Source organism: Borostomias antarcticus (genome assembly GCF_949987555.1).
Source record: "Borostomias antarcticus genome assembly, chromosome: 7".
NCBI lineage: Eukaryota > Metazoa > Chordata > Actinopteri > Stomiiformes > Stomiidae > Borostomias > Borostomias antarcticus.
Window position 1 is genome coordinate 27,065,031 of NC_140240.1, and position 25,168 is coordinate 27,090,198.

Below are 25,168 nucleotides of genomic sequence, written 5' to 3' on the forward strand. Positions count from 1 at the left end.
CCTGGACGTTGAGCTGCCCCAGTAAACCCAGCTTCATGGCACAGTTCAGATGGGACGCAGAGCTTTCATGCTTCGCGGTTCTTTCTGACAGATGTTTAATGTCTTTGAATCCAGACGATGCCCAAACAGAGTTTTCACCAAAAAGAATACAAGGGAAACAGAACAGCGCACTTTTCGAAGTGCTAGCAGTTAGCCACTTATTTTTCTCAAACCATTCCTGTTTGAAGGTACGGGTTACCTTATCTCCAGCCTGAAGCAGCACCATTTCTTCTGGTCGTGTGGCCCTAAACGTTTTATTTCCAGTTTCTCTTCAAGTTTCAATGTAGCCTACTAAACCGCACATTCAACAAATAATCTACACTATTCATTGTTGCACCTGAAAACACTTTTAATTTCTACAAAACTTTAGCTAGAAGCATTAGCTAACGTAGATCGACAATGACCCAGTAGTTCAACTTTGATCAACGTTGTTTTATTATTCCCTGGCTAAACCTGTTGCCAGGTAGATTTCGTAGGGGCAGAGACTTTTCTGCCCCTCCACCCAATTAAATCTGCGTGATATTTTTTCACATTACTCCCGACCACGCTCACATTGTCGCTATAGCAACAGTAGGGGAGAACGCTTCGGTGCCCCTCTGCCGAGTCAGAGCAGTCTGTGACACACTCATACAAAGGGAATTACTGCAAAACAGCACTATACATAGTGTCAGTCAGGTTTATTATATTTATACATGCTATTTTCATTTTCACCACTGAATCACTATTTTGTATTAATTATAAAATAGATTTTTCCGAAACACAGTTGTAGGCTAAGATGCATCTTGCACAACAGCGCCACCTGGTGGGGCACTGCCCCACCTGCCCCTAATGTAAAATCGCCACTGCTGGGCACACCTCCAGGGGCCATGTCACCGTTTCGCCATCCACAACCGTCAGGCCATGCATTCCGTTGGGTGTCCGATATGTCGGATAGTCCTGGGTGACGTGGTCTGCTGTTTGTTCCTCAGCGCCACACTCGCACGCCGCACAGGATACCAAGACCCATCAGTATCAGTTGAAAAAGACATCCAAGAAACCCTCCCCCAAATTACATATGACTTCAGCTCATTCATGCCCCCCCCCCCACCCCCCAAGTTATTCATTTATATCCATATTTAAAGCATGTAAATTACATAGCCTAATAATCACTTTATCTTAATCTTCACATTGTATAGATTGTATTTCTTGTGTAATTTCCACATCCACACTGACACCTCATCTTTATCTTATATTGTATAGATTGTGTAAGCTTGTGTATTGTAATTACCTGCAACCTTTGAACACATTACGGAGCCGGCAGTATGCTTAGCATTTTTGATTGTACACTGTACGTTTACAATTGACAAATAAAGATCTGAACCTGAATGGTGACATTCATTTTTGACAGATCACACCCATAAGATTCAAGGTTCTCAGCCACATCAATAAAATGATGGGCATTTTGTTTTCATTATTAACAAAGCCAGCTATAACTGATAACTCGGCCTAGAAGACTTACCAGTAGCATAGAAATAAAAATCAAATGGTTAGACACAATCTAGAATTCGCCTATACCGTGACTTGCTGGGTCTGGTTTCCAGGGTTGATCAGTGCTCTGGAAAGATCTTTAAACTTTCTTTTATACAGTGTAGACACATACATCTGTTGCAAGATAACCTTTCTCATCAGCATATGATCTGTATAACAATGTCTCTTATTTTGACAGTGAAAGCAATGCCAGGATATACGACAGAACGTTCAGAATGTCACCGTGGGTTTATACTTGACAATGGACCCGAACGCCTGTGCAGTGTCCTGACCAATAGGCGTTATATTTAACAAGAATATGACAATATTTTGAATGGTCATCATAAATTCCTTTATTTTTTTCATTTGTGCCAATACTTGACCATCTGATCAGTATGAATCGAGATGAACAATCTGCCGACCTATTGTGATAGCCTACCTCAACTTCACACTTCCAAATTCACCTTCCTTCAGTGTCATGTATTATTCCACATGTAAGCGTACTTCAGTGACCATACTTTTAAATCCCTTTAGCTTGACATAACTTAAAAGCAGTGAAACATTGACAGGGCTAACTAGAAATCCCTGTTTACCAAACCTAAAGATGCATTAGACCAGTAGATTTGTAGTTGACAGAACGATTGGCGTAACAGTGAATAAATTGGCAGAGCTGTCGTAAGGTCACTTGTCATTCTGTAAATTGGGAGTACCAGGAACGAACAGGCATTATTTGTCAGTTGAACTTACAGACACCTGGCACTCAAACATTGACACTATGTAAAGAGTAAAGACGATATAAAAAAAAAAAACTCAAATGTAATTCTCCATTTCAGGACAGAAGGCCTTTAAAGTCTTCGCTGGTTGACAGTGATTTGTTAAACAGCTTGGCTCCCCCATGTGTACATACTACTGAACTTGATTGAAAAACGTTGACTTCATGCAACACCACATCATGTACCCAACCAATTAACACAATGCAACAATTTAGTCCAGCATAACCGCAAAAAAGTCCTTTCACAATCTTTTTTTTTCTCCCCACCAGTTGCACAGACCAGACGTGCATGCAGATTAGCTGACAATGAACACGGTGCAAAAGTGACAGCTTACATCATAGCATTTTTTTTATTTATTCAGCATTTTTAGAAACCGATCCATCGAGAGCTTGTGCCCGTACACCTCATCAGGAGAGGGGGTAGAGGGTGGGTGGGGGGTATATGGGGGTGGGTGGATCGAGGGACGAACGTAAACCTCATGCCTTCTCCAGCAGGCCTCGTGCACCACAGGGTCAGGCTTCAATCAGATACATAAAGTGCTTGTCAAAAAAACAAAACTCTTAGAAAAATTAAAAAAAGGGGTTACAGCAGGCGGAAATTCCCGGATTCACAGATGAATGTACGAGGGGATTCTTCATTTGAAAGAAGAAAAAAAAGAGAATGGCGGAGTTCAGAGACAGGGTTGGGTGGGGGGGGGGGGGTCGTTGTGGCGGAGGGATACAGTTGGGAGTCAGCCCAGGACGAGGCTGGACTTGCCCCCGGGGGGGTTCCTGCGGCCCGAGGGGAGGCCGGCGGCGGACGGTGCGGCCCCTGAGGACGGGGCGGCCTCGTCCCTCTGCTCCGGCGCGGCCTCAGGCTCCTCGTGGTTGTCTGAACAAGGCGGGAAGACAACAACAAACTCAGCACCGGTCTGGTCGACACGACGTCAGGCAACACGCAAACCTCAACACGCAAACCTGAACGCGTCAAAGTCTGAACGTATACACACTTCTCCCCCATGTACACCAACATGTCATTATTCCACATTATTCCACTTTTTCAAACAGGCATGCACAAAAATAATAAATCAGTATATGAGAATATCAGCCAAATAATTAAAATATGTAGCAAATATAATGACGACAATTTGCTCAACAGTAAGAAGGTGTGATTAGATTTGGCCGTCCTCACCAGCATCTCCTACGTCATTTTCAACATCCTAGGGAAGGGAGAAGGCAATCATTAGAACATGGCGGCCCATGGTCTGTACTTGGCCAATGTAAGCCACCAATCAGAGCTGCTGATGTTGAGTGCGGATCTCACCCCAGCGGGCGCCTCTCCAGAGTGGTTGCTGGCAGGCTGGCCTCCAGCTCTCCTCAGGGGCGCTGACGATTCTCCACACAGAACCCCAGTCGGCTTCCCACCTGGAAGAGCAGGGAACAAGCTACACTGACCCGATTCCCATTCCTTTGGGAGGGCTTTGGTGACTAAGCGTCATCGTTCACGTCTTAAAACACACATTTCTCGTTCTTGGCCATTCATGCCAAGGTTGAGAGTTATAAGCCGAGAGACTTGCGTGAACTCAGGGGTCATCAAAGTTGTATGCGTGCTTTTATGTGGCAACAACAGACAGGTAGTGTTTCCGTCTTCAAATCAAATGTTTGTCACAACACTACACAAGTTCACTCCCTGGTACACTCGTGTACAGCGATGTGACAAACAGATTTGATTTGAAGACAGAAACACAGCTTTCCCTGTATGGTTGTGCCTGAATGGTTGAGCTAATCACAGTGGCCCTCATTTACTAAGTGATCGTACGTCAGAAAACTGGGCTTACAGTCATTTCCCCATCAATTTCGACATGAGCGGAGACTGCGACCAAAATCTCACATCAAGTCTCAGCTTGTGTACGCAAGTTTGAGGATTGTCGTGAGACAGATTCTGACTGGCATCTAAGCGCATCCACATAGGCCCATTAACCACTTCAAAATATGCTGCCTACCCTATGGCAAAATATATTTTGTAAAGGCCTCTTCCATGTGTCCCTTCTATTATCCCTAACATAAATGGGTATTTTCCAGGTTTTTGGTGTAAGATACATTTTGCTTTCATTTTGAGCCTACTTAGACTATTCAGCCTTACAAGTCTTAAAATGAAAGCAAATTTTAATGTTACAGCAATCAATGTAGTGGTGACAATTACTAGCAATCAAAATTAAGAAATGAAAAGCAATGGGTAGGCTTCAGTCACTTTAAGAAGAGACAGTCATATCGGTAATGCCACGCTCTATAGAAGACCTATGCACATCCTATTGTTCAGCCGAGGTGAGAGGAGTGGGCGAGTGACAGCAATGTGCAATGGTTTTGGGATAGGCTACATAAACTACAGGGGCTTAAGGACAAAATGTAGGGTGCGATATTTAAATGATTGTTTTCATCTGCACTGCCCGATCATTCGTACGATGGGATTGGCGGCATACGAATGTTTGATAGATCACACGTGAACACTGTCGTACCATCATTTCTGCGCTCGGATCTGCGCTCCATTGATAAATGAGGGCCAGTGAAACCTAGATGAAAATCACAAAGGAACGCAACCAATACTACAAAGTTCGAGCCCTGGCCACAGTAGTCAGTCAGAAAACAGACTGTCCGTTTGAACATGTATAGAATATTTAGAGCGAGATTTTCTGACAGCTTACTTGACTTTGTTGCCTTCATTACCACTAGTAGTGTCCGGTAAAAGTTAAATTCCTCTGAACCTCGAATCCTTACTCTGGCGTCATCTACATTTTCCATCAAAGGATGATTCCCAAAGTGAATTCATGGAAACTGATGACAAAACACAACAGACTAGTGTGGGCGGGGCCTTAGGATTCAGGCAGGAAACCCCCCACTAACATCCTTCTCAGAGGGAGTGTCACTCACTTAACTGTGATAAATATAAAACCTACATTGTTTCAAGACATTTGACCTATAAAAGAGAAAGTGAAACTACAAAGTTCTCACGGAAAATTTTGGTGCACTATGGGAGAAGGGAATGTCCCTGGACTTTCCGGAAGGAATCCGTCTGTAACAAGGGTGCCAGTAGGTAAGGTTGGCCAAGAGACACGCAGACTAGAACAATGAGTCACAGTCACCACCCACTGACCCGGAAGAGGAGGAAAGGAGTGATCCCCGTCCATACATGTGACCCCCCCTTCTCGACACCCTTCACTGACTCCCACCACATCCCTTAACCCAACCCGGGTTTGTATTCACTGGGCCAACACTGCCGCCCCCACCAAACCAACCAATCCTAACATCATGTATGTGGGGTTATTCATTCTTACTGTGACTGCTGGTATCTCTAAAACCCAATTCCCACTGACCCAAAAACTCAACTACACCCTCATCTGGGGTTTGTCTTCACTGGGAAGAGAGTACACTCAACATTCAGTCCCGTGTCTGCTGACTGGGAAGCAATGTAAGCACACCCCTGGGTAGACCCGCGGAGGATAATTGCATAGTAGACAGTCATATTACCTTGTTATCCTGCTTGTAGATTGTAAGCTTGCTAGGTTGTTCAGCTTGTTAGCTGAGTATCTGTTCAGCTGAGTATCTGTTCATGATTTAATCGTGTGTGGGTTTATTTTATTGTTGGCGTGTGCAGCTGCCGACAAGTTTAGGTTTCACTTTAATGTTCTGACAAGTAGGCTTCACTTTCACGTTCTAACCTAGGAAAATCACTTTCAAGGTTTTATAAAAATATTTTGTATCATGATAAACTAGAGGCTGATAATAGCCTTCCAACATTTACCAAAAACTGAAAATGGCTTAAACATTTTTTTTTGTCTTTACTTCCAAACCTAGTAGTCCAGCTTAAAAAGCCACAGCTCGCTCCAACTCTCGCTCCACCAATGCGCTTGTGATGTCAAACGTGACACACCAGAAAATCAATGTGAAGACGGCGTGATGGGAACGGTCTCAATCGCTTACCCCCCCGGGGGTTTCTTCCCTGTGGTCCCGCGTCTACAAAGCCTGTTTATAGGCAGTAATCTTAGTGGAAATAGGTATTATAGGCTGCTATTAAAGGCTTTACTGACGACGACTGGGACGTACAATCGGTTCACTCACTCTGGACAAAGGTACTTATTTTAAGTTGCTTTGGATAAAAAGTGTCTGAAAAGTGTGTAGAATTACTGAAATGTCAATGTAAATCCCAGAAGGATGTGGACGCCTTGGGATCCTCTGAGGATGCTGATGGCTCCTCCACCCAGCCTGCCCATCAGGCCTGACGGGGACGACTGGAGACTGTTCAGATCCCCATGAACACTGTGTCAGCAACGTTCAGTCCTGCTGGGTCTCAGTCAGAGAACTGTCAATAACAACAGAGGTCCAATAATGGCATATCTAGGGTTGGCTGTAGCTCAGTTGGTAGAGCGGGTTGTTCAATGATCGAAGGGTCAGCGGTTCGAATCCCAGCTCCGACTGTCCACATGTCGAAGTGTCCTTGAGCAAGACACCTAACCGCAAATTGCTCCCAATGAGCAGGTTAGCACCTTGCATGGCAGCTACCGCCATTGGTGTGTGTGTGTGTGTGTGAATAGGTGAATGAGAGGCCATTGTAAAGCGCTTTGAGTGCCGCTAAGGTGGAAAAGCGCAGTGCAGTCCATTTACCATTTAATGATTGTGGGGAATAAATTGTCCACTTGGATATGTATGCATGACCAAGCAAGATTGTGTGTGTGTGAGCAAGGTAGTCTACATTGTGTGTGAGAGCAAGGTAGTCTACATTGTGTGTGAGAGCAAGGTAGGTAGCACCCATTTGAAACTCAGAGGGAAACAACTGAGTACTACAGGGGAATTTTAATGTAGTTAACCAAACGCAGGGCTTCAGTGTATTAAAAAAATCTTTCAACATCTCATATATAGAGATTGATTAGTTACCAGGTGGGTTGTTCCTTCTGTGAGCATGGGGGTCCTCTGGCTCATCAAAGATGCTGGAGGCCATCTTGTTTTTTCGGGCGGGGGGTTTCTCCTCATCTGTGCCGAAAGAGATGTTGGAGCCTCCACCTGGAGGACGCAAGACTCTGTAGAAGTGGAAGGAGAGAGGGAGGGAGACAGAGAAAGAAAATGAATAATTCCTCTCACCAGCTTAAAATAAATATCTTAAATCTCTGGCCATACCAAGTTGGCTAATAGCTAAACCTGTGTTATTGTGTACCACTAGTTACACCGACACCCAGTCAATCAATAGTTTGATAGGTTGTGACACTGCGAGTTAGTAAACTCACTCCACTACCTTGTTGAAATCCTTTAATAGAAGGACTATAACTTAACTGATCTCTTCCTGTAGTGAGGGAATAACTGCAACATTAGCAAAGGACTTAGAAGAGAATGAAAAGTATTGTGACATAAGTATGCGACATAAGCAGGACTTTCAACATCAGGAAAACTTTTTGATGATGTGTCTGAATAAAGAACAGAAGCTGCCATTTCAGATGTAATGCTAAAAAGCAGTAGCTTGCTTGACATCGGATGGTAAGATTGCTGCTCATTGAATGCAATGTCAAACAGGTGGTCCTTTGCTAGGCGTATTCGATTTTCACCATACAACTAGCATAGACATTCGGCGGTAAAGGATCTATGTCCAATGCAATGGGTCGTAAAACACAGCATGTCATTGTCGCCAGCTGTCACAGGCAGAGCAGCTGTTTCAGCCTTGTGGATATCCCCATCAAGTGAGTCTAGCCAATCAGAGGCAAAATAGGGTCTATGATTAGCATAGTTGATTGTACCAAGTCATTTTTACATTTTGACGAAGACTATGGGCTCAACTACATTAGCTAGTCCACAATAAAAGCCATCTCGTGGGTGGCCATGTGGAGGTGTCTAGCGCCGCCACTACCAGCGAGTCCAGATCCGTAGGGGCCCCACCCAACCATCAAATTAGCGGTTGATGCTGCATGGCCAAACCACTAGAAGTTTCATGATAACGTGGGCTGACCAGCAGGCATTACCGAGTGCCGTGTATAACGAGTTACCGCACAACTAGAAAGATTGAAGTGCACGCAAGCATATAAGCAAAGGCAGTGACTTATTACTAATGTTGGGTAGCTGCAGACAGCTATGTCTAGCTAGCTAGCCGGCCAACCAAGCAGCCACTTTCACAAAGGGAGGCAATCAATGGCAGATAGCTAGCGTGGTTAGCTTGCTGATGGTTATCGCCAACCAGCGAGCTATGCACAAAGAACTAAACAAATATTTCGTCAGAACGAAAGGAAAACAATGTCTTGATTGTTTGTCTGTTACGAGTTAACATAGCTCGCGCTACACTACTAGCTAGCAGGCAAACCAGAGCGATGCATCGCATGCATTGATAGAAAGCTGCAGAGCACCGATTCACCTGGAGCTGCTTTTCGAGCCGGGATCCATCCCTTGAAACGTGGTTGTCGTCGTCATTTTCACCAAAGAAGATTGAAGTGGTGACCGGCTTAGATAATATGATAAATGTGAGGGTTTTTATTATTATGATTATTATTTTAACCAAAATCTCACCACCTCATGTCGTTTACCCCAGCAGCCGGTGGAAGCAAAATTAATCAATTGACTGTTGAACGTGGAGAGGGCGTTTCTATCATCTAAGTCCCACCCACATAGATAATTTGATCTTCTGATTGGCTCCTGTCTCATAAATCATGCATTTGATTGGAGAAATGGGAGAAAGATACTAATCAAGGAGCATCTTGCAAGTCAGATGATGAACATCTATGCATGCACAACAATTAATCACTTTTCTATTTCATTAGATTAAAAAAACTATTCTGCATGTGTCAAGTAATTAATTGAGTGACACGAGAATCACTCTTCACTACAGATTTTCAATCACAAACATACACAACACGCGCATTTTCAAAAAAATAATTAATTTATTCAATAATAACTTCCCCCAACAGATATGACAATTTAAATGCAGGACTATTGGAGCACAAACAAAACTTCAACAACATACATATAAAAACGAATCCATTTAGGAAAACATAACGGAAATCTATTGACCAGCAAAGGTCTAGTCTCAACGCCAGACCCATGACAGTTCTTTCGCCGATACCCTACATAAGCTACGCTAACTACGTAAGCTACGCTAACTACGTTACTGCATGCTGCAGATTCTCTCTATGGGTCTGGGACAATTCATGCAAAAATCTGGTGTTCAAATCCAGGCAATTCATTGGTAGCGGTGGAATCCCAGTGACACCAATCAGTAACGACTTTCACGATCAGGCGTTCCCACCCATAGATATGCCCCGCCCATCTAACCTGGGCTAGCATCTCTCATTTGCTGCTACGACCTGTCACTCTTTCAATTTTGACCCTTCGATATGCCCTCAGAACTGGGTGGCAAAGTGGCAGAGACTCCATTATGTAGTATGCAGAGTCTGGAGAGAGACTAGCAAAGGTTTAACTTGTGGAATAACAGGTAAGGAATTTACACACCAAAAACATTAGTTTACAAGACTTTTGATTACATTTCGGCCCGTTGAACTGAATCAGGCTCAAAATGTGTGGCCCCCAATATCCTTACTGATAACTTAGCAGTGGAAATAATATTAGGCTGAACAGCATTGGTGCAAGTCAGGGGGAAGCTTCAGAAAATCCTCAATGTTCAGAACAGGAGAACAAAAGAGTTAAGGTAGGGATTGCAGGTAGGAAACAGTCTTTAGTGAAGAAATCCTCCCGTTTGTTGCTGGAACACATCAATTGTGTCTTCATCCTCCATTTCTAACTGCAATAAAGAAAGCCTAAGGTCAGATGTGTGGTGGTAGCTTCACTTGCAACTGGTTCACTTTTGCCCTTGGGTGAACTGTTTTTTTTTTTTTTCTTCCCTCTGGAATATGTAGGGGTACGAACTATGTACACCCCCCATTGCTCTCTGTAAAGCGCATTGTGTTGCGCTATACAAATAAAGCTTGATTTGGTTAATGCGTGACATAGTGGTCTTTCTTTAGAAAGCTAAATCAAGACAACTTAACATGTAGAAATGGGGCAATCAACATTAAAAAGATGTAACATACATAATCACCACTTACAAATTGAAAGAGCAACTGCCTCATTTTGTCAACTTACCTGTGATGGCGTGTCTGTCTCATTGATGGGTTGGCCATCAAATCTAAAGCGTATTTGTGTCATTGTCAGACCCTGTGGATAGAGATGATATTGGCAACAGCAATAGAAAATGTACACTAAATGGTTCAAGTCACATACGGGCTAATGCAATGCGATCTAACTTTACCTGTCTGTCACAATATGCCTTCATGAGTTTGCTGAGAGGAGTGTATCTTTTGATCTTGAACTGCACCACTGAGCCGTCCTGCCCCGCCACCTTCAGGTTGATGTGTTCATTGTTCTCCGTCTTCACTCCCTCCTACACAAAAAGGAAACAACGCAGAAGCCGCATCTATCATGGTTCAGCATAATCATACGAAAATCTCGAGTACATTGCGATTTGCAATGGGTAGCTACATCATCCATATAAGTACCTATCAATAACTGTAGCTATGTTAGCAAGAGAAACTTGTCTCTCTAACGTCAGACAGCCTAGCAATGCTGCTGGCTGACGTTAGCTAGCTAACTAGCTAGCCCATACCGGTAACTTGCTAGGTAGCTAGTGCTAGCTAGCTAACGCCAATCTAACCAGATAATAATTCTAATGATTAGCAGCTGGTTGAATTGATAACGAGTGTTAACTGGCTCGCTAACCAAGGAGAAGCTATCTAGCGAGCCAGTTAACACTTTAGTAGAACCTTAATGATCAGCTAGCTAGCTAACGTTAGCCAGCAGCTAGCTTAGTGCTGCTAGCAAGCTAAGCTACTAACGTTAGCTATGTTGACTTTCTTTACACAGCTACGAATTTGATCTTTAAAAGGAAAACCTTACAAGCATGTCACAAGACCAGTGATTTGAGAAATAAATACGTTCCGTTTCCCACCTTGGGTTTCTCGTCTGCCATGGCTGCTGTGTGCTAGCTGCTGCTAACGTGACGCCAGAACGCAGAGTTCCAATACTGCTACGCTAGCTGGACCATCCTGATCTCGCGAGATCACATTATGTTCAGTTACATCTCTACCAGCGCCCAAGTCTAAAGTTGAATGATGGTACCAAAAAAAAAACACAGCTAAATACCACAGAACAACACTGAAATACGAGTAATTCTTTAAAATGAATTTCTTTATTCTTCATGCGGAGAACATCTTTGAAAATATATTAACACATATTTCAATAAAGAGCATAAGTTCATTTCTAACAGACAGAGTTCAGTAATAATTTATGAAAAACCCTTCAAAAATTCTGGATAACTCCATGACACTAGTAGCCCCAGAACTCGGACATATTGCAGATCAGACAATCACACGGCAGTAGCTATACCCTGCTTGCAAGGGCTTTCAAACATTGCACATATAATAATGTCGTCTATATAATTGCCAAGAATACAATTTAAAAATGATTGTAATTGTGTTTTGTTCAGGCAAAAAAAGTGAACCCTGAATGGTCAGTAACACTGTAGCCTTCTGAAAAAAACGAGTTTCTCACTGCTCACCGAATATGATGAGAGAGAAAAAATATGGGGAGTATTCAGCAGCACACTGTGATGCCAGAACAGCACACAAAGCTGGTTACCACCACCTTACAAAACCATTAAAACAATACATTCATGACATCACTCAAACAGAAATTAGTTCTCGTCAGGCCATTGCCTCCCTTAGTGTCATAATAGCAATAGAAATTAAGAATAAATCCCACATCATAGCCAAACATTATAACCCAATTACATAAATGTGTAGATGTCATATAAATATGGCTCAATACCTTAAATAATGTTTAGAGACTCCAGGTAGGTTCATAAACCGCTTCTAAAACAACAGTAGAAGGTCAACACTGTAGTCAAGTCACTAATGCTCTGCCATCTGTAGCTCAATAGTTACTGTATATCACGTACAGTAGAAATGTCTTTTTCAGATGGCCGCAACAGCACAGGAGAGTAATTGTTAACTGAAATGAAAAGGACAGGAACGCGGTAAATCTTAAACAGAAACATCATGTAACAACTTTCACTACTGTCCCGTTATCGATTGACATCTTCAGGACAGAGTCAAAGGATTTTCCAAGTGTTTGCAGTTCTGCAACTGAACATTGTAAGACTCAATGGCATTCTAAAGTGCAGTAATTCTTTAACTTGTCAGTTTGGAGTAGTCCGAGTGGGAACTGCCAGTTGCAATGAAATCTGCAATTTACATTGTTCTGAACAATAACAAATTGCATAATAATAATCGTCAAAAAAAAAACTGACTAGGATGAAACATTCACAAATACATTGATTTCCTCCCCCAAAAAATACAGTCTCTGTAGAACATAGACTCCATGTGTTGCTGGCTACACGATCCTGGCATCGTTTTTGGGGTTGGAAAGGGGGGCTATAGATCCCCCCATCTCTCTGTGGGGGGGAACTGGTCCACCTCCCCCGTTTCCGTGCACTGCTGCTCTCCCAGCGTGAACGTCAGCTTGTATCTCATCCGGACCTTCTCCTGAAACAGACACAGACTCTCAGCTAACATTCCAGATTAGCCTGCTGGTTAACATCATAGCAGCTCCCGCAAATCCTCTTCACCAGGGGAGAGAGCTCGGAATAATAGGAGATGAGGAAAATCACCTTGTCAGGGGAAACTCGAACACAGACAATGCACAGGCGGCCATTTTCATGACACAAAGTTAGCCCTAGCACTCCATGGTTTATTCTGCACGGCGACAGGACTCGTACCTGGAGCGGATTGGCCAGCAGCATGACCTGAGTGATGGAGGCGGGGGGCTGGATGGGACTGAAGGGTGCCAGTTCTGTCCCCGAGGGAGGCTGGAGTCTCACCTTCATAGACTGATAACAGGAGGAGGGTGGGGGGGGGTAAGAGGTATTGTGTTAGTTAAGGGACAGGAACATCAATCATCTTTATTACTGTACTGTGCCGTGTCAAAGAGAACCTGTTTTGACAGTGAGTGTCACTGTGTGTGTGTGTGTGTGTTAGAGATGCGAATATTGCGTGTATATCCGCGACATCCACGTGGGTGGGCCATCAACATTGTGATTAATTTCGGGTGGATTTGTCAGTTATATTCGTATTTAATAACTACTATAATTATATATATATATTATATTATAACAACTGCGAGAAAGCGCAAGACCTGCCAGCAGCTCACTCAAATACCCTCGACTACTTCGTCAACCCAGATCCTGCGAAAGCGAGCCTATAATCTTTAAATTGTTTAAGTCAAGACAATGCGCCTGTATGAAAAGCGAATGAGCACGAACAGCTGGACATAATTTAAATGTAAATACAATAACTTCATGTTTGGCGGGTTGGGTGCGGGTCTCTAAATTTTAGAAGATAATGACGTCAGGTGGGTGGCGGGTGGATGATTGATGAGTGCACGCGGATTTGGGTGCGCTCAAACTCCATCCGCGCATCTCTAGTGTGTGTGTGTGTGTGTGTGTGTGTGTGTGTGTAGTGTTTATTTGGATCTCCATTACTGGTTACCAAGGCAAAAGATTCTTCCTGGGGTCCATATTAAAAACATCTGTGTATACACACGCTTTCACCTACATGAATACAAAAATATATGCAATTACATCACTAACCTCACCCCCCACACACACACACACACACTCCACCACAATTTAAACAGTTTTAAACATTGCAGAAAATCAAATACAATTACACATACACAGACACACACACAGTAGCACCAGGCCATTTTTACCAACTGCTTTGAACTATATATTTCACTTAACTTTTGCTCTTTGGTTATTTTTTTTGATATTTTGAAGGCCTCTTAAGCTGCTTTAAAAAAAATCTTTTGTACTTGTTTGAGTAAAAAATATGGTAAACTATTCCACTGCGATAAAAATAGAGCTGGCACACTGACATGAGACAAAGGGAGTGTCTACACTGAGGTTGAGGATGCAAAAGTATATTCTCAATCTTTCAAAATATGGTGCTGTACAAAAAAAAAAAGAGTGCTACTCCAATGTTTTTTGAACCATCTCCTGCGACCTCAAGTGGGAGCCGACCATCAGCTCCCTCACAGCAGAGGATGGAATTCCTGAGGCAGCTGAAGAAATTCAACGTGCCAAAGGCAATGATGGTACTCTTCTACACCTCCATCATCAAGTCCATCCTCACCTCCTCCATTACCATCTGGTTCGTTGTATTTTTTTCTCCTATTTTTGCATCCTTACCCTCAGTGTGGACATTCCCTTTGTCTTATGTCAGTGTGTGAGCTCCTTCCATTTCTATCTCATGTGTTTCTGGCTCACACAGCTGATGAACATATCTTTTTGGGACTAGTTGAAAAGAGGGCCAACTGTTTTTCCACTTTTTGAAACTCTTCCACTGCGAAATGGCTGTATACATGACAGTTTGTAACGTGACCCCTCCTAACTTGTCTTGTTTCATGTTCATGTCTGTTCTGTGAAAATGTTCTAGGATACCGGCGGTAGGGTGGTCTTGACACATATTCCTGAATAAAATTAGAACACATAAATAATAAAAAATAAAAAATAAATTTAATTATAATAAAATTCCACACTCAGCCAGGCAAGATCGTGTGCGCGTGTGAGTGTGAGTGTGAGTGTGTGAGTGTGTGAGTGTGTGAGTGTGTGAGTGTGTGAGTGAGTGAGTGAGTGAGTGTGTGAGTGAGTGAGTGAGTGAGAGAGAGAGAGAGTTCCTCACCTTGGGAACAGCGGCCTGCAGGACTATGCTCCTGACGGGCAGCGGGGCTGTGTTCAGCATGGACACCACTATCACCAGCACGTCAGGCCTGCCTGGGGGGCAGTCGCTGGCGAAGAGCAGGAGAACGCGGACGCCGTCTTTATCGTACGCCGTCACCGGACACACTTTGCCTTCGCAGTCACACACGGAGAGAGAGAGGGCAGAGAGAGAGAGAAAGAGAGAGAGAGAGAGAGCAGAGAGAGAGGGCAGAGAGAGAGAGAGAGAGAGAGGGCAGAGAGAGAGAGAGAGAGAGGGCAGAGATAGAGAGAGAAAGGGCAGAGAGAGAAAGAGAAAGGGCAGAGAGAGAGAGAGAAAGGGCAGAGAGAGAGAGAGAGAGAGAACAGAGGGTTACGGCTACTGCGCTGAGCCGTAACACTAAACCCAGACACACGCCAAATCTACAATACCCAGAATCCACCACTTCCTCGGTACTCACTCGGCCTGATGGAGTCCAGGGGGACGTGGACGCTGGCCAGGGAGATCTCCGGGGCCCTGGCCGGGCTGGTCTTCCCCAGGGGCGGCGTAGGGGACAGGGAGCGGAGCAGGGGGCTGTCGTCCGCCTGGGGCTTGGCAGAGGGCGGGTGAGGGAGGGGGGCTCCGGGAGCTGCTGTGCCAAGGGGGAGAGGGCTGGACCTGGAGGGGGCAGCGGCGCCCGCGGCATCACCCCCCATCCCAAACAAGCTGTCCGAGCCCAACAGACCGGGCATGCTGTTGACATGGCGACAGACACACAAGTAAACAAGAACGAGTAAACAAACACTCATATTCAAAAGAGCAGAGAGACAACTAATTGAAACCCAACCACGTCACATAGGCTAGAACGGGCTGGTCATGCTCAGGGCTATGTTGACTGCACAGACACTGAAGCTGGCGACAACCAAGACGACCACGCAGACACTGCGTCTTTGTCAACTCGTCGCACATCAGCTTGGTTGAGAACGTGTGCATTCCAGCCCGCGCCAAGATTAAATGCGACGACGACAAGCCCGGGTTCACAGCCAGACTGACTCAGGCAGTTAAGGCTGGAGAATGAGGAAGTACATAAGAGGTAAGGGCCAAAGAGGCCAAGTACAGGTTCAGCAAGATAGTGAGGGAGGTTAAACAATGCCACTCTCTTCTCAGACGGTTATGATCACAAACTACAAACCGAGATCCCCCCCAGGCCACTGACGACTCGAGTTCCACTGCAGGTTTGAAAAACAACAGGCCCCCCCAGCACCCCAATCCCATCAGCCACATCAACCCGGCCCCACCCCCAGCAGGGATGCCGACCTCTCCACAGACAGGAAGCAGCATGTGAAACTGGGCAAGCACATCTCTGATAATGATTTTGTACAATGCACTGTTTTGTTTGCACTGTATGTGTATCTGCACTATCATGTCTTTGCGCTGTCCTGTACCCTGTACTATGTCGTCTGTATCAGCGTACGCCATTACTAGGGCTGAGTATCGAGTCGAATGGTCCAAGGTTGGGAATCGATTATCACGATTCAATTCGATTCAATATCGATTCAGTTAGTGTTACTAAAACCTGTTCGATTTTGGGATTCATGAATCGATTCTGAATCATTTGATTCAGAATCGATTAATCGATTTTTTAAACCCAGCCCTAGCCATAACCCTAGACAAATTCCTAGTATGTGGCCTTGGGTGAACTGGTTCTTTGCTTCCCTCTGGACAATGTAGGGGCGGATCTATGTCCACCACCCCATTGCTCTCTGTAAAGCACACTGTGTATAAAATGTGCTATACAAATAAAGTTTGATTTGATTTATGTACCTTATATTGTACATGGCCAATAAATGAAATCTTGAAGAGATTTCACGTCAAGCAATATGACATCAGACACAGTTAGTTAGGGGAAATGTACAAGATCATTCTCGACAAAAGACATCCACATGGAACTGTAAGCAGACAGGAAGGCAGCAGGCGCGTGGGTACCTCCTGGGGTTCCCCAGGTCCAGCATGGCCAGGTCCTGCAGACTGCTGCTGTGGTCCAGGGAGGCCGAGGCAGACAGGGCGCCGCCGGGGACGGAGGTCGCACCGGACGCCTGCAGGCAGACGACGGGGTCGGCGACAGTAAAGACCGGCGACGCGGCCGGCGGAGCCGCGGCGAACGTGGGCGGGGCGAAAGGGAAGGACTCCACACCCGAGGATTGTGGGTAGCAGGCCGAGGCGGCGGCTGTCTTCGAATGGGAGTTTGCGGAATCCGGTGAGGAGAACGGCGCCGAGGAGTAGAATGGCGCCGGGATCGGGGCGCCATAGAGGAGGTCCGAGACTGGGTTGGGCGCCTGAGAGAGAGAGAGAGACAGAGACAGAGCGAGAGAGACAGAGAGAGAGGGAGGGAGGGAGGGAGGGAGGGAGGGAGGGAGGGAGGGAGGGAGGGAGGGAGGGAGGGAGGGAGGGAGGGAGAGGGAGGGAGGGAGGGAGAGAGAGAGAGGGAGGGAGGGAGAGGGAGACAGAGAGAGAGACAGAGAGAGAGAGACAGAGAGACAGAGACAGAGAGAGAGAGAGAGAGAGAGAGAGAGCACCGCCGTCACCCTCCGTTTAGATTAGAACCTGAGGAGACGACGTAGCCTGGCAAAGCGCATGCGGTATTATAACCCAATTTGCCTGAAGAACAACCAGTGTGTTTGAAACGTTGCTCAAATAAAGTGTTGGGAGCTACAGAAATCCTTTTCCTCATATTATAACCCAACCCCTTGAAATATTGACCTGGCGCACGCTGAAAAAATGCGCCTACCTCTAACGACACCAACGTACAGTTGAAAAAGTGGTCTTTTGGCACGTCTGCAGTCGCTCCGCTCAGAGCGGGGGGCGCGGGGTCGTCCAGGCCTGGAAAACAAAACGAACAGTACGTACGCGGTCAACGTCCGTGCCTCCGGTCACCCGCTCGGCTGAGTGACCACTGTCTGACCGGTCCCGCGGGCTCACCTAAAGAGACGAGCTCCTCGTCGAGCAGGCACAGCGCCGCGGAGGGCTCCCTGGGGCGGCGGCGCTCGGCCGAGGGGGGCGGCGGTGGCGGTGCAGAGGCGGAGCCGTAGAGCAGGTCGGCCGGGATGGGCAGGCTAGGCTCCGGGGTCGACCGCTGCCACGTCGGGGGCGGACTCTGCAGGTCCAGGCCAGCCAGGTCGATCAGAATCTCCGAGCGGCCGCCTGTCCGGTCGGAAGGAAGAGGCGAGAATCGATGGAATAAATCGAATAACGTACGTAGGTATGATTCACTTCCAGGCGTATTAGTGACACGTGATTTATGCTGCGTTCCATTCGTCTGGGAAACAGGGAGGTGGGAGAGACGGAGAACGACGTCACCCATGAGGTAACCGCGTTACAGTAGACAACAACAACAGCTCGGAACAAAGATGGACGTTAGCTAGCTTTGTTTGCCAAACCAGTAGATGACAACGCACTACGCGGTATTTTGCGCATACAAAAGAGGTTGCAGACATGTCCTCAGATAACAGTTACATAACATACTGTGTGTACGACTGATTTAATGAGACACAAATAAGACAGAAATGCTAATGAAACTGTATTACTAAAGTTTCACTTAGTTACACAGGGAGCTGCCATCTTGTTCACAACTTCCAGAGCTAACTGGGGTAGGGGCGAGTGGTATGAGTTCACGAGCCGAGAAAACAAGTCTGGTTAAAACTGCCGGTGGTGAGGCACCTGGGTAGCTTACCAGGTAAGGCGCGCACCATATGAAGGCTAGTCCTTCGCGCGGCGGACCCAGGTTCGATTCCCGGCTCGGGTCCTGTGCCGCATGTCATCCCCTCTCTCTCTCCCACATTTCCTGTCTCTCTACACTGTCCTATAACATTAAAGCCCTAAAAAATATCTTTAAAAAAACAAACAAACTGCGAGTGGTATCGCGTGAATCATGACTTCACGAGCCAAATGGAACGCATGCAATAGATCAGAATGGGATTAATCTGTGGATGGCACACTGACAACATTAATTTAATTAAATATACAGCGTGCAGACATCTGAGAACGACCGTGTTTACTTTGTGAGGTCGCCAGTCCGAGTGGCTCCGTCTCCCCATTGATAGTCTGACCCTCCACGGTGCTCTTATAAGCGTTGATGACGCGGGAGAGGTCATCGCTGGCCTGCAGGATGTCTCCTGGAGGGGAGACAAGAATCTTAAAGGTCAGACAGGGAGGAGTCCAATCGATTTGCCCAATGACATCAAGGCAGAGGGGCGCTGGGGGCGGGGCTTCTTACCCAAGCTGCTGTCGTTATCCTCAGTCTCAGTGGCCAGCTTGAATACTGTCTGTCTGAGTTTGTCACAGTCGCCATATAGCTCCTGTGTAAACAACACAAATAAACAGAAGTAGTAGTCGCATTTGTATTCATAGCACGTCGAGACGAGGAGCTGTACGTGGAAATAATCAAAAGCAATAGAGGAGTCACTGTTACTCTATGATAAGTCATTAACTCAACTACGGACCCACTGAATATAAAAAGGGTCGGGTCCTCGGGTGTGAGAAAAAAAACAACGAGTCGACATAAAACGGAGACCGACCCTGATGAGCTCCTTGTCTCCGTCGGTGGACTCCTCTCTGCTGAAGTGACTCAGCATCTCGCCGAGGAGCTTGACGCTGTTGGTGACCTCCTCCAGGGTGCTGTAGCGCTTTGAGGCCCTCTGATTCCTCACCTCGTCCTGAGTTAACCACCACAACAACAACAGCAGCCTTAAAGGACAATGCTCGTTTTTTACAACCTGGACCTTATTTACGATATATTATAAGACGTTTCACTCACCGAGATCACTTTGGTGTAGTTCGGAGGCCTGTAGAAGAAATTTAAAATCCAGCGCGAGCCAGTATATCCATGTAATGGCGGTGGTGGGGGCAACGAGAATGCAGCTTCTAAAAATCTATTTTCTGCCGCGAAACGGTTGTTTTCATCAATCTGTCTTGATGAATCGCTAGTTGTGCTTAAATAGAGCATAACTGTTGTGGTTTTCACATGCCATGATCTTTAGAAACGTCTTTCGAAACGAAATAGCTTCCTCACTTGCTCCAGCACTAATGCGCACAGCGCGCAATCGTTGCTCCAGCACACTGTGCGCATGCGTGCTGGAGCAAGTGAGGAAGCTATTTCGTGTCTAAAGACGTTTCTAAAGATCATATTACAGAGGCATGTGAAATACCACAACAGGCCTATGCTCTCTATGTAAGCACAACTAGCGATTCATCAAGACAGATTGATGAAAACAACCGTTTCGCGGCAGAAAATAGATTTTTAGAAGCTGCATTCTCGTTGCCCCCACCACCACCATTACATGGATATACTGGCTCGCGCTGGATTTTAAATTTCTTCTACAGGCCTCCGAACTACACCAAAGTGATCTCAGTGAGTCAAACGTCTTATAATATGTCGTAAATAAGGTCCAGGTTGTCAAACTAGCATTGTCCTTTAAACCCTGCCTGGGGCACACTGCGTGAGCTAACATTTAGTATGTGAGCTAGTAAAAACTAACATTTACACAGGAGGTTTGTTTAGACAAGGAAATAGCTATCTGAACACTTCTGAAAAGGAGCTAGTGGCTGGTAGGTGGGTGAGGGGAATGTACTGTTTTAAAATATAACTACTGCTATTGAGTTTTGGTTGTGAACTTGTGATGTGATTGTGTGTGTGTGTGTGTGTGTGTGTGTGTGTGTGTGTGTGTGTGTGTGTTGATGCTCAGCCTCACTTCCTTGACCATGTTCTTGATGAGACGATTGGCCTCCTGCAGATCTTCAGGCTTTTTGCTCTTCAGCAGCTCGGCTAGTTGCTGCAGAGAAGGAGGTGGAGAGGGTTCCGTCAGTGTCCCACAGTCCAGTCCAGTGTCCCACAGTCCAGTCCAGTGTCCCAGAGTCCAGTCCAGTGTCCCACTGTCCAGTCCAGTTTCCCACAGTCCAGTCTAGTTTCCCACAGTTCAGTCCAGTGTCCCACAGTCCAGTCCAGTTTCCCACAGTCCAGTCCAGTTTCCTACAGTCCAGTGTCCCACAGTCCAGTCCAGTTTCCCACAGTCCAGTCTAGTTTCCCACAGTCCAGTCCAGTTTCCCAGAGTCCAGTCCAGTTTCCCACAGTCCAGTCTAGTTTCCCACAGTCCAGTCCAGTTTCCCACAGTCCAGTCCAGTTTCCCATAGTCCAGTCCAGTGTCCCACAGTCCAGTCCAGTTCCCACAGCATGAGACCCAGCCACAGCGGGCAATTCCGTGATCCCGGGCCTTGAGAAAACAGCTTGAATCATAGATGAACTCTGGGAGCTCAGTAAAGCAAACACACCCCGACCCCCATTTGTCCCGGTGTCTCTGTGAGCCAAGGGCGCGGACAGAAAATACAGCGTTGCATCTGTTATTCTCCGGACATCGTCAGTGTTCAGCTTACAAACGCACCTCTACTAGGACAAGGTCTTTTAAGTGTTTCTGAATGGGAATACAGAACTGCCATGTCCATGAAGGGTGTCTCTAGACTGTCCATGCATGATCACACACGAAAAAACTCCCTCGCTCTCCTCTGCATTCACACTTTTACCTTGCTCTTCTCCTCGTTGTCAAATACTGGGTTCTTGGGGCGTGTGGGAGGCGACGGCATCAGGGTTTTATCAGGAGAGATCTCCGGGTCTACTGTGACAACGCCTGAGAGGGGGAAGAAAAAAAATCTTCAAACGTTTATGGAAATTTCCACCATTGACTGAATTTGATTTTTTTTTTTTTTTTTACTGTTACAACTCACCCTGCCTCTTCAGCATCTGGTAAGCTTCGCTGATCTTCACCTCGTCTGGTAGAGAGACTGTCCAGCTAAAGATCATCTCTACCACTTTCGCCTTCACTCCCTCAGACACTCTGTCACCTAGGTACTGGGTGAGGCAAAAGGGTTGGGTGGAATTTAACAGGGGGAAGAGAAACATCTAACCGAAATGGAGGCCGAAATGTTCTCGGGCCATAACGAGTTTCTGATGTCGACTTACTTTAGGCGAAACGACTTTGATAAGTTCGTTCAAAAAGCGAAATTTCCCCACTTCGTTATGAAACCTTCTCCCGCAGTTCTTCATGCAAGCTTCTAGAACCTGCAACCGAAGGGTCAAAGTTCAAGACGAGCTCCGTGAATCAAGTGACAAGAGTTAAGCATCATGTTCTCTCTTTTGAGCTGCCTTGAGGGGGAACAGCAGGTTCCATACCGTCAACGCCTGCATCGCCTCCCATTCTTGCGGGGACTGGATCTTATGAGCTAACAATCTCACGGAGATCTGTGGGCTGAGAATGAAGAAAAAACAACAAACCTTGGAATTAGAGGGCCACATTTTAAGCCCGTCCCATCGATCAGAATTAGATCACTAGCAGTCCAATAACACAGAGGAAACGGAACCAGTCTGACATCTGATCCTTGATGACATGCAGAGATTAAGGCAGAACAACATAAATATCCATTGTCTGGTCCATACCCTTCCAGCTCTTTATTGATTTGGTCACAGAATCCGATTATATACTCCCAGTCCTCCTGTCTGTTGGAGGGATTCGTGGCTTTATCTGTGAAAGGAGGAGTACATGTCTACCTGTGAGTTGGTAGTTGCAGGTTGCAAGTTTAGTGCGTACTTGACAAATGTTTGATATCTATTCAAGTAAGAAACCAAACATAAAAATATAAATAGTGTTTTTTTGTTTAATCAAACCATGATTATTAGATCTGGCTACAGAAACGGGTGTGTCATCTTTATACCAAATCTAACGTTAACGGAACATCAAGCCAAAAAAGCATGGACTTTTATTTTTCTAAACGCTATGCCGGTGAACGTGTGCAGGTGAACCACCTAAATAGAAAGTTGTCACTTTCTATTTACTTGCACAAATAAGATAGCTTGCTTGTTAGCCAGCTGCAGCTGTATCATAATTAGCTAGGTTTACCATTAGCTAGCTGGCTAACTGTTAGCTAAAAAGGCTATCAACATTGGGAAATACAGACAACTGCACATGAACATTTGTGGTAATTGTCACATATTATATTCAACACGTTCCCAGCAGTAAGCACGTGCAATGCCAATCTGTTAAACTGTGTCCAAATATAAATAGCAAGTTTAATAGCGTGTACTTACTGAGCCACGACTCCAGCGACTCTCCTTCCGTATCCGCCATGATCGCTGTGCTGCACAGACAAGAGAAGCACCGCATGACTCTGACGCCGGTAACGTCCTGACATCCAAAACAAACTCCTCTCACGCCCCCGTAACCTACATCATGTTTTGTCAACAAAGGGAAATGTTTGCTGAGATGTTTTGTTTTATTATTGTTTTATTCGTCACGTGTACGGTGTACAGTCACAGTGAAATGTTTCTGCCAATATTATGTTACAGATTAACAATAATAGACTACTGAAGTTACAATTTACAAAATTAAAAAATTAAAAATAGCTGGGAAGGGATAGAATCTGGATAGATGCACATGCTGTGTGGATTCAAATAAATAAATTGCCCGGAGGTGTGCGGGCATTAAGTTACATGCTAAATATATACCCGGTTGTGGTGGGTTACGTAGTCATACATGCAGGAGCCGTTTTGAAAAGTTGGCCAACCTCTCACGATGACCTACCACCATATTATGTTTAATTCATGTGTAGCGCATCCTGTCAGGTAGGAAATGTCTATCAGAATCTCCTACGACCCATTTTATTGTGCTTAATTCATGGATAGTGCATCCTGTCAGGAAATGTTGATACCTCACAGGATGCGCGGGTTATGTATTCTGATAGACATTTCCTAACTGACAGGATGTGCTAGCCATGAATTAAACATAATGTAGCCTAATGGGTGGTATAGGTCATCCCGAGGAGGTAGGCCAACTTTTCAGAACACCGGATGGCTTGGGAAGCCCTCAGCTCTTCCTGAGCCTCTCCGTGCTCGCCATGTGAGTGCGGTATCTCTTCCCTGACTGTAACAGAGAGAACCCATTTCCTGGGTGGCTGGGGTCTTTCAGGATACTGTTGGCCTTAGTCTTGCATATTCTGGTGTGGGTTCTATTAATACATCCATGGTTCAGACCGTACCACTCTCAGTAGGGCCTGCGGTCCTGAGAGCTGCTGTCCCCGTCCCGGAAAGTGACGGAAGCCTCTGGAAACTCAAATCCACAAAAGTCTTCTAACTCTGTAATTTAGAGTATTGTATACATAATAAACAACATGTAAAAGCAATTATCTGTCACTGCATGGTGAGTGAATGTATGACATTAAACTTAATTCAGCTAATTTATTGTCTGACAGCTAAAGTTAGCATCCATAGTCAATGAATTACTCTGCGCAATGTATTGCACAAGCCTAACGAATATCAAAATGCATTATTTTGCTCGTCGATGAGACGATCCCGAGGCTGTACATTACATTACTGTACCTTTTTCTTATTCCGTTATAAGGCCAGCAGATGGCGCTAATAGCTCATTGCAGTATCGCAATGAGCTAATATGATGGGGAAAGGTGGAGGACCTTCGTGCTTTCATCTATGATTTGAACCTAATCACAAGAGGGCGCGTGAAACCAAATGAACTGCGGCAGACACCGATGAAACCTGCAGATTAGAGTGCGCGGGGCTTCTGAGCGACAAAGATATGTCCATGTAGCCGGTGGATGGCTGGACTTTGCATGTGTTGCAGCCAGGAAGTTCATGCAGGGGTCAAGGGAGAAGGATCCCACTCACTTTCAGGGATGAGTCATGATATATAAGGCGGTGGAAAGCCAATCTACAGACTAAACCTGATTATTCTAATCAAGTAGTAATCAAGTAAATCCATCTTGATAAACTATCGGTTCTTTATCCCCATTGACTTAGGCCTACTGGTAGAGACTGGTTCAGATTGTAAATGATTTGGACTGCACTTATATAGTGCTTTTATCCAAAGAGCTTTACAATTGCCTCACACACATTCACACACCAATGGCGGCAGCTGCCATGCAAAGTGCTACACTGCTCATTGGGAGCAATTTGGGGTTCAGTGTCTTGCCCAAGGACACTTCAGACATGTGGACAGGAGTCGGGATTCAAACCACCGACCCAAGACCATTGGATGACCCGCTCTGCCTCCTGAGCCACAGC

General features: G+C 45.5%; 3 protein-coding genes across 3 annotated transcripts; all 3 read right to left on the minus strand.

Annotated features, from left to right (window-relative positions):
- Positions 1-3,048: 3,048 nt before the first annotated feature.
- On the minus strand, positions 3,049-8,789 carry jpt1a (Jupiter microtubule associated homolog 1a; the record flags this gene model as incomplete). The annotated part of the gene is made up of 5 exons (XM_084441192.1): positions 8,685-8,789; positions 7,226-7,368; positions 3,621-3,721; positions 3,489-3,516; positions 3,049-3,188 (listed from the first exon to the last, which is right to left on the minus strand). Exons 1-5 carry the CDS (start codon positions 8,738-8,740, stop codon positions 3,049-3,051), a joined length of 468 nt encoding a protein of 155 aa, XP_084297318.1. The 5' UTR covers positions 8,741-8,789.
- A 445-nt stretch (positions 8,790-9,234) lies between these two features.
- sumo2a (small ubiquitin like modifier 2a) lies at positions 9,235-11,357 on the minus strand. The gene is made up of 4 exons (XM_084441272.1): positions 11,268-11,357; positions 10,572-10,703; positions 10,406-10,477; positions 9,235-10,064 (listed from the first exon to the last, which is right to left on the minus strand). The coding sequence occupies exons 1-4, from the start codon at positions 11,286-11,288 to the stop codon at positions 9,999-10,001; spliced, it is 291 nt and encodes a 96-aa protein (XP_084297398.1). The 5' UTR covers positions 11,289-11,357; the 3' UTR covers positions 9,235-9,998.
- A 168-nt stretch (positions 11,358-11,525) lies between these two features.
- gga3a (golgi associated, gamma adaptin ear containing, ARF binding protein 3a) lies at positions 11,526-23,222 on the minus strand (the record flags this gene model as incomplete). The annotated part of the gene is made up of 17 exons (XM_084440455.1): positions 11,526-12,861; positions 13,095-13,205; positions 15,058-15,227; positions 15,533-15,804; positions 17,038-17,387; positions 17,840-17,931; positions 18,031-18,252; positions 19,095-19,223; positions 19,325-19,406; positions 19,626-19,763; positions 20,799-20,879; positions 21,625-21,728; positions 21,826-21,949; positions 22,061-22,159; positions 22,271-22,346; positions 22,535-22,619; positions 23,183-23,222. 17 exons carry the CDS (start codon positions 23,220-23,222, stop codon positions 12,751-12,753), a joined length of 2,286 nt encoding a protein of 761 aa, XP_084296581.1. The 3' UTR covers positions 11,526-12,750.
- Positions 23,223-25,168: the final 1,946 nt, after the last annotated feature.

Excerpts from the sequence above, each read along its gene's own strand:
- sumo2a (XM_084441272.1), bottom strand. The coding sequence starts at position 11,288 with ATGGCAGACGAGAAACCCAAG. Across the intron at positions 10,478-10,571 it reads AGGCATATTGTGACAGACAG|GGTCTGACAATGACACAAAT; the intron begins GTAAAGTTAGAT and ends CTCTATCCACAG. Across the intron at positions 10,065-10,405 it reads AGACAGACACGCCATCACAG|TTAGAAATGGAGGATGAAGA; the intron begins GTAAGTTGACAA and ends TCTTTATTGCAG.